General features: G+C 49.9%; 1 protein-coding gene across 2 annotated transcripts in view; it reads left to right on the forward strand.

Annotated features, from left to right (window-relative positions):
• The first annotated feature begins 6 nt into the window (after window positions 1-6).
• Window positions 7-10,000, forward strand: part of sgk3 (serum/glucocorticoid regulated kinase family member 3) — a 23,001-nt gene continuing 13,007 nt past the window's right edge. For both annotated transcript variants that reach the window (XM_034077420.2, XM_034077421.2), the window contains exons 1-5: window positions 7-129; window positions 1,304-1,387; window positions 1,470-1,542; window positions 9,179-9,248; window positions 9,386-9,461. In XM_034077420.2, coding sequence (XP_033933311.1) covers window positions 52-129; window positions 1,304-1,387; window positions 1,470-1,542; window positions 9,179-9,248; window positions 9,386-9,461 — 381 coding nt within the window. In that variant the 5' untranslated portion in view covers window positions 7-51. The remainder of the gene's footprint in view (window positions 130-1,303; window positions 1,388-1,469; window positions 1,543-9,178; window positions 9,249-9,385; window positions 9,462-10,000) is intronic.

Genomic DNA, 10,000 nt, shown 5'->3' on the forward strand with positions numbered 1-10,000 from the left:
GTCCTCCTGAGTCTCAGTCCGAGGAGGAGGGTCTCTCCGCTCTGATCCGCCATGGAGGAACAGCCGAGCCTCCCCAACGTCAGCATCCCCTGCCACGACGAGCAGAGGGACAAGAAGAAGCGCTTCACGGTAACACAACACCCTCTCTGCAGGTTCCACAAGTCTCCACTCAAACAACGACCCACTCCTCACACACTTGATGTAGATATCATATCCTTCTCTTATGAGGACTCTGCATCGGCTCAGACGATGCTTACAGTTACAGGAGGTACACTGTGAGGAAAGGAATCTACCACTTCTAATTAACTCAGTCCATTTGGATATGACTATAGAGACAGGGACAGCGTGACAGAACAAGTGGACAGAACAAGTGGACAGAACAAGTGGACAGAACAAGTGGACAGAACAAGTAGACAAAACAAGTGGACACAGATAATAATAATATAGAATAAATAAACAAGAAAAGCAGACATTAGTAATAAAATCAAATAAATACAGTGTGTGTGTGTGTGTGTGTGTGTGTGTGTGTGTGTGTGTGTGTGTGTGTGTGTGTGTGTGTGTGTGGAGCGTAGCTGGCGTGGCTCGCTGCAAAAGTTGAGCAATGTTCAACTTTTGACGCCTCGGTGAGGCGTCAGCCAATCGAATCATATGCCAGTACAAGCTCTAGCCAATCAAACCGCTGCTTGTGTGTCAGGGGCGGGAGATTCATGTGATTGGTTGTTGGTCGAGTTTCAGACACGCCCGCCGGCAAGCGTCAGCGCACGTGGACGGGCCGTGAGTCCCGTGAGGTTCATGTGTTCTCTTCACTCCGCTGGGAGACGGCTCTCAAGAAGCATCAGATCAGTGCATCGTCCAATCAGTGAGCGATACACAGCAAGGGGGCGGGGCGAGTGTCTGAGGATTTCATCGGAGGATAGTCTGGTGGTTCCTCGCTCCTCCATTATCGCTCCTCGCTCCTCAGGCAGAAATAAGCGCCATGGGACGCTACTCAAGACGGCGCAGACAAATGAACTACCGGTGAGACCGAGGAGCAAGGAGATGGAGATAATGGACCTGAGAAGGACCCTCAGGCTGTCTTGAACACTATCATCAGGGGATCTAATCAATAAATAAAGATTTAGCCCCAGAAAGCACATGGCTACTTAGCATGCTAAGTAGCCATGTGCTTTCTGGGGCTAAATCTTTATAACAGAGTGAGTGAGTGAGTGAGTGAGTGAGTGAGTGAGTGAGTGAGTGAGTGAGTGAGTGAGTGAGTGAGTGAGTGAGTGTGTGTGTTCTGATCTTCTTTGTTCTTAACCCCCAGGTGTACAAAGTGATCGTGAACGTGGGGCAGCAAGAATGGTTCGTGTTCAGACGCTACGCAGAGTTTGATAAACTCTACAACACAGTGAGTCTCACACACACACACACACACACTAATTAAAGTCTCGTGAACACAGCTCTGACATCACTTCCTGTCTCTCATGCAGTTACGGAAACAGTTTCCTGCTATGAACTTGAAAATTCCTGCCAAGAGGATTTTTGGGGACAATTTTGAACCTGGTGAGTCTCAAAGTGCTGACTGCCTGCACGTGCATTACAACTGCAACGACAGGGCATCTGTATGTGCCATCTACATCGGTATGTGCCACCGTACATCGGTATGTGCCATCGTACATCGGTATGTGCCATCGTACATCGGTATGTGCCATCTACATCGGTATGTGCCATCTACATCGGTATGTGCCACCGTACATCGGTATGTGCCATCGTACATCGGTATGTGCCATCGTACATCGGTATGTGCCATCTACATCGGTATGTGCCATCGTACATCGGTATGTGCCATCTACATCGGTATGTGCCACCGTACATCGGTATGTGATCGGTATGTGCCATCGTACATCGGTATGTGCCATCGTACATCGGTATGTGCCATCTACATCGGTATGTGCCACCGTACATCGGTATGTGATTGGTATGTGCCATCGTACATCGGTATGTGATCGGTATGTGCCATCGTACATCGGTATGTGCCATCGTACATCGGTATGTGCCATCGTACATCGGTATGTGCCACCGTACATCGGTATGTGCCATCTACATCGGTATGTGCCACCGTACATCGGTATGTGATCGGTATGTGCCATCGTACATCGGTATGTGCCATCGTACATCGGTATGTGCCATCGTACATCGGTATGTGCCACCGTACATCGGTATGTGCCACTGTACATCGGTATGTGATCGGTATGTGCCATCGTACATCGGTATGTGATCGGTATGTGCCACCGTACATCGGTATGTGCCATCTACATCGGTATGTGCCACCGTACATCGGTATGTGATCGGTATGTGCCATCGTACATCGGTATGTGCCACCGTACATCGGTATGTGCCACCGTACATCGGTATGTGCCATCTACATCGGTATGTGCCACCGTACATCGGTATGTGATCGGTATGTGCCATCGTACATCGGTATGTGCCACCGTACATCGGTATGTGCCATCGTACATCGGTATGTGCCATCGTACATCGGTATGTGCCATCGTACATCGGTATGTGCCACTGTACATCGGTATGTGATCGGTATGTGCCATCGTACATCGGTATGTGATCGGTATGTTCCACCGTACATCGGTATGTGCCACCGTACATCGGTATGTGCCATCTACATCGGTATGTGCCACCGTACATCGGTATGTGATCGGTATGTGCCATCGTACATCGGTATGTGCCATCGTACATCGGTATGTGCCATCGTACATCGGTATGTGCCATCGTACATCGGTATGTGCCACCGTACATCGGTATGTGCCATCTACATCGGTATGTGATCGGTATGTGCCACCGTACATCGGTATGTGCCATCGTACATCGGTATGTGCCACCGTACATCGGTATGTGCCATCTACATCGGTATGTGCCACCGTACATCGGTATGTGATCGGTATGTGCCATCGTACATCGGTATGTGCCACCGTACATCGGTATGTGCCATCGTACATCGGTATGTGCCACCGTACATCGGTATGTGCCATCGTACATCGGTATGTGCCATCTACATCGGAATGTGCCACCGTACATCGGTATGTGATCGGTATGTGCCATCGTACATCGGTATGTGCCATCGTACATCGGTATGTGCCACCGTACATCGGTATGTGCCATCGTACATCGGTATGTGCCATCTACATCGGAATGTGCCACCGTACATCGGTATGTGATCGGTATGTGCCACCGTACATCGGTATGTGCCACCGTACATCGGTATGTGCCACCGTACATCGGTATGTGCCACCGTACATCGGTATGTGCCATCGTACATCGGTATGTGCCATCGTACATCGGTATGTGCCACCGTACATCGGTATGTGATCGGTATGTGCCATCGTACATCGGTATGTGCCACCGTACGTCAGTATGTGATCGGTATGTGCCATCGTACATCGGTATGTGCCACCGTACATCGGTATGTGCCATCGTACATCGGTATGTGCCATCGTACATCGGTATGTGCCACCGTACATCGGTATGTGATCGGTATGTGCCATCGTACATCGGTATGTGCCACCGTACATCGGTATGTGCCATTGTACATCGGTATGTGCCACCGTACATTGGTATGTGCCATCGTACATCGGTATGTGCCATCGTACATCGGTATGTGCCACTGTACATCGGTATGTGATCGGTATGTGCCATCGTACATCGGTATGTGATCGGTATGTGCCACCGTACATCGGTATGTGCCATCTACATCGGTATGTGCCACCGTACATCGGTATGTGATCGGTATGTGCCACCGTACATCGGTATGTGCCACCGTGCCACCGTACATCGGTATGTGCCACCGTACATCGGTATGTGCCATCGTACATCGGTATGTGCCACTGTACATCGGTATGTGCCATCGTACATCGGTATGTGATCGGTATGTGCCACCGTACATCGGTATGTGATCGGTATGTGCCACCGTACATCGGTATGTGCCATCTACATCGGTATGTGCCACCGTACATCGGTATGTGATCGGTATGTGCCATCGTACATCGGTATGTGCCACCGTACATCGGTATGTGCCATCGTACATCGGTATGTGCCATCGTACATCGGTATGTGCCATCTACATCGGTATGTGCCATCGTACATCGGTATGTGCCATCTACATCGGTATGTGCCACCGTACATCGGTATGTGATCGGTATGTGCCATCGTACATCGGTATGTGCCATCGTACATCGGTATGTGCCATCTACATCGGTATGTGCCACCGTACATCGGTATGTGATTGGTATGTGCCATCGTACATCGGTATGTGATCGGTATGTGCCATCGTACATCGGTATGTGCCATCGTACATCGGTATGTGCCATCGTACATCGGTATGTGCCACCGTACATCGGTATGTGCCATCTACATCGGTATGTGCCACCGTACATCGGTATGTGATCGGTATGTGCCATCGTACATCGGTATGTGCCATCGTACATCGGTATGTGCCATCGTACATCGGTATGTGCCACCGTACATCGGTATGTGCCACTGTACATCGGTATGTGATCGGTATGTGCCATCGTACATCGGTATGTGATCGGTATGTGCCACCGTACATCGGTATGTGCCATCTACATCGGTATGTGCCACCGTACATCGGTATGTGATCGGTATGTGCCATCGTACATCGGTATGTGCCACCGTACATCGGTATGTGCCACCGTACATCGGTATGTGCCATCTACATCGGTATGTGCCACCGTACATCGGTATGTGATCGGTATGTGCCATCGTACATCGGTATGTGCCACCGTACATCGGTATGTGCCATCGTACATCGGTATGTGCCATCGTACATCGGTATGTGCCATCGTACATCGGTATGTGCCACTGTACATCGGTATGTGATCGGTATGTGCCATCGTACATCGGTATGTGATCGGTATGTTCCACCGTACATCGGTATGTGCCACCGTACATCGGTATGTGCCATCTACATCGGTATGTGCCACCGTACATCGGTATGTGATCGGTATGTGCCATCGTACATCGGTATGTGCCATCGTACATCGGTATGTGCCATCGTACATCGGTATGTGCCATCGTACATCGGTATGTGCCACCGTACATCGGTATGTGCCATCTACATCGGTATGTGATCGGTATGTGCCACCGTACATCGGTATGTGCCATCGTACATCGGTATGTGCCACCGTACATCGGTATGTGCCATCTACATCGGTATGTGCCACCGTACATCGGTATGTGATCGGTATGTGCCATCGTACATCGGTATGTGCCACCGTACATCGGTATGTGCCATCGTACATCGGTATGTGCCACCGTACATCGGTATGTGCCATCGTACATCGGTATGTGCCATCTACATCGGAATGTGCCACCGTACATCGGTATGTGATCGGTATGTGCCATCGTACATCGGTATGTGCCATCGTACATCGGTATGTGCCACCGTACATCGGTATGTGCCATCGTACATCGGTATGTGCCATCTACATCGGAATGTGCCACCGTACATCGGTATGTGATCGGTATGTGCCACCGTACATCGGTATGTGCCACCGTACATCGGTATGTGCCACCGTACATCGGTATGTGCCACCGTACATCGGTATGTGCCATCGTACATCGGTATGTGCCATCGTACATCGGTATGTGCCACCGTACATCGGTATGTGATCGGTATGTGCCATCGTACATCGGTATGTGCCATCGTACATCGGTATGTGCCATCGTACATCGGTATGTGCCATCGTACATCGGTATGTGCCACCGTACGTCAGTATGTGATCGGTATGTGCCATCGTACATCGGTATGTGCCACCGTACATCGGTATGTGCCATCGTACATCGGTATGTGCCATCGTACATCGGTATGTGCCACCGTACATCGGTATGTGATCGGTATGTGCCATCGTACATCGGTATGTGCCACCGTACATCGGTATGTGCCATTGTACATCGGTATGTGCCACCGTACATTGGTATGTGCCATCGTACATCGGTATGTGCCATCGTACATCGGTATGTGCCACTGTACATCGGTATGTGATCGGTATGTGCCATCGTACATCGGTATGTGATCGGTATGTGCCACCGTACATCGGTATGTGCCACCGTACATCGGTATGTGCCATCTACATCGGTATGTGCCACCGTACATCGGTATGTGATCGGTATGTGCCACCGTACATCGGTATGTGCCACCGTGCCACCGTACATCGGTATGTGCCACCGTACATCGGTATGTGCCATCGTACATCGGTATGTGCCACTGTACATCGGTATGTGATCGGTATGTGCCATCGTACATCGGTATGTGATCGGTATGTGCCACCGTACATCGGTATGTGCCATCTACATCGGTATGTGCCACCGTACATCGGTATGTGATCGGTATGTGCCATCGTACATCGGTATGTGCCACCGTACATCGGTATGTGCCATCGTACATCGGTATGTGCCACCGTACATCGGTATGTGCCACCGTACATCGGTATGTGCCATCGTACATCGGTATGTGATCGGTATGTGCCACCGTACATCGGTATGTGCCACCGTACATCGGTATGTGCCATCTACATCGGTATGTGCCACCGTACATCGGTATGTGATCGGTATGTGCCATCGTACATCGGTATGTGCCACCGTACATCGGTATGTGCCATCGTACATCGGTATGTGCCACCGTACATCGGTATGTGCCACCGTACATCGGTATGTGCCACCGTACATCGGTATGTGCCATCGTACATCGGTATGTGATCGGTATGTGCCACCGTACATCGGTATGTGCCACCGTACATCGGTATGTGCCATCGTACATCGGTATGTGATCGGTATGTGCCACCGTACATCGGTATGTGCCACTGTACATCGGTATGTGATCGGTATGTGCCATCGTACATCGGTATGTGATCGGTATGTGCCACCGTACATCGGTATGTGCCACCGTACATCGGTATGTGCCATCTACATCGGTATGTGCCACCGTACATCGGTATGTGATCGGTATGTGCCACCGTACATCGGTATGTGCCACCGTACATCGGTATGTGCCATCGTACATCGGTATGTGCCACCGTACATCGGTATGTGCCATCTACATCGGTATGTGATCGGTATGTGCCATCTACATCGGTATGTGCCATCGTACATCGGTATGTGCCACCGTACGTCGGTATGTGCCATCGTACATCGGTATGTGCCATCTACATCGGAATGTGCCACCGTACGTCGGTATGTGCCACCGTACATCGGTATGTGCCATCGTACATCGGTATGTGCCATCGTACATCGGTATGTGCCATCTACATCGGAATGTGCCACCGTACATCGGTATGTGATCGGTATGTGCCACCGTACATCGGTATGTGCCACCGTACATCGGTATGTGCCATCGTACATCGGTATGTGCCATCTACATCGGTATGTGCCACCGTACATCGGTATGTGATCGGTATGTGCCATCGTACATCGGTATGTGCCATCGTACATCGGTATGTGCCATCTACATCGGTATGTGCCACCGTACATCGGTATGTGATCGGTATGTGCCATCGTACATCGGTATGTGCCATCGTACATCGGTATGTGCCATCTACATCGGTATGTGCCACCGTACATCGGTATGTGATCGGTATGTGCCATCGTACATCGGTATGTGCCATCGTACATCGGTATGTGCCATCGTACATCGGTATGTGCCATCTACATCGGTATGTGCCACCGTACATCGGTATGTGATCGGTATGTGCCATAGTACATCGGTATGTGCCATAGTACATCGGTATGTGCCATAGTACATCGGTATGTGCCACCGTACATCGATATGTGCCACCGTACATCGGTATGTGCCACCGTACATCAGTATGTGATCGGTATGTGCCACCGTACATCGGTATGTGCCACCGTACATCGGTATGTGATCGGTATGTGCCATCTACATCGGTATGTGCCACCGTACATCGGTATGTGCCATCGTACATTGCAGTGGCGGCTGGTGGAAAATATTTTTGGTGGGGCTATGGAAATGGTGACCAAACCATACTAGGGGGGTCCGGGGGGATGCTCGCGCAACCCAAAGTCTGAGAGGGTGAGGAAGATTGTCACAGAAAACTGAACAAGAATCGACAACTTGACCCTCTGCTCACTCACAGCCTCAAACACAGGCCCTGCCCACATAGGCTCCATGGTGCCACAGGCCCAGCCCACACAGGCTCCATGGTGCCACAGGCACTGCAATAAGCATGTACATGTTAATCTACAGCTCCGGCGATCCACTAGCACCGGAGTCTCCACCTGCAGACGCAGCCATCCTCGACAACTACTGTAGCGTCACCTTGGATACGAGTCCAAACAACTCACAGACACACAGGCCAGGGCGCTGACAGGGCGCCCTTTGAGCATCAGATCTGACGACGCTGATTGGCTGAAATTATGTTTCGGCGGCATAGTATACAGATAGCAACAGTCAGCTTGTTGGCTGCTGCTGCTCTGGCTGAGGGCTCTTTCTCCCGCCCGGACGAGAGAGGGTAATGACACACGCTGCGGCCAGGCAGGAAACACGTGACTTATCAGTAACTTTAGACATCGTAAAACAATTTTAAACGAGATTTTATGGTAGATTATACATTTTAATGATACCAACTATATAATATTTACCTTGTTCATTAAAAAGAAAAAGAAAAAGAAAAAAGAAATATTTTTTTTAAATATATTTTGTTATTTATTTTTTAATTTTTAATGACATTCAAACGTGGGAAGAGGGCGGCGCCCCTAGCGCCCCTATGCGCCGGCCGCCACTGGTACATCGGTATGTGCCACCGTACATCGGTATGTGCCATCGTACATCGGTATGTGCCACCGTACATCGGTATGTGCCACCGTACATCGGTATGTGCCACCGTACATCGGTATGTGCCATCGTACATCGGTATGTGCCACCGTACATCGGTATGTGCCACCGTTCATCGGTATGTGCCACCGTACATCGGTATGTGCCACCGTGCATCGGTATGTGCCACCGTACATCGGTATGTGCCATCGTACATCGGTATGTGCCATCGTACATCGGTATGTGCCACCGTACATCGGTACGATGTTCTGACCTATCTATAAATGGATCTGCAGGTTGATCGTTAATGGCACGTTGCATCTCTGTTTGAATGTTCTGCAGAGTTCATAAAGCAGAGACGAGCCGGGCTGCACGAGTTCATCAAGAGGATCGTCTCTCAGCTCTGCAACCAGTGAGGCCTTGATATGAAATATATAATGACTTGTATCAGCAGTGATGCCTTCAGGGACCTGGTATCAGCAGTGATGCCTTCAGGGACCTAACAGATGGACATGTTGATGATTATGTTGCTTTGTTCCTGATCTCCAGGCCAGATGTGAGGGAGTTTCTGCTGATGGACAAAATGCAGCACTTTTCTGACGCCTCTGAGGACGAAGACGACAGAGTGAGTCCCTTTTGAACCACTTTAGATCAATAACTCCCACTTTATCTATACAGATAGAAATGAATGAAATCACCTGAAAGAAAACCCTTTGACCGCTACCCTACGTGTATAATCTGGGTAACCCTAACCCAAAACGTCTGCAAGGACACAGGAAATGACCAAAGGAGACGCAAACTGTCCATGACGAGATGCAAAATAATCTAAAAGAGGCCTGAAACTTCCAAAAAGAGACGCTAGACGACCATTAAGGCTCAAAAGGACCACACTAAGACACACACTGTCTATGAAGAGACACAAAGCATTGAGAAACAACCAAAACTAGACTGCAAGGACACAGGAAATGACCTCAAAGAGACGCTAATCGACCATTAAGGCACCAAAAACAACCGCAGGCCTCCGAGCGACTACAGACACAGACATGAGCGCAGGGTATGAACTCTCATTGGTTGCTAGAAGGTTGTTTCAGGAGACCTTGTGTTAAACATGAACTCGTGTGTGCAGACACGTTGATTGAAGAAGAGGAGGAAATATACAGAATC

Source organism: Pseudochaenichthys georgianus, unplaced genomic scaffold (genome assembly GCF_902827115.2).
Source record: "Pseudochaenichthys georgianus unplaced genomic scaffold, fPseGeo1.2 scaffold_1572_arrow_ctg1, whole genome shotgun sequence".
Taxonomy (NCBI): Eukaryota; Metazoa; Chordata; class Actinopteri; order Perciformes; family Channichthyidae; genus Pseudochaenichthys; species Pseudochaenichthys georgianus.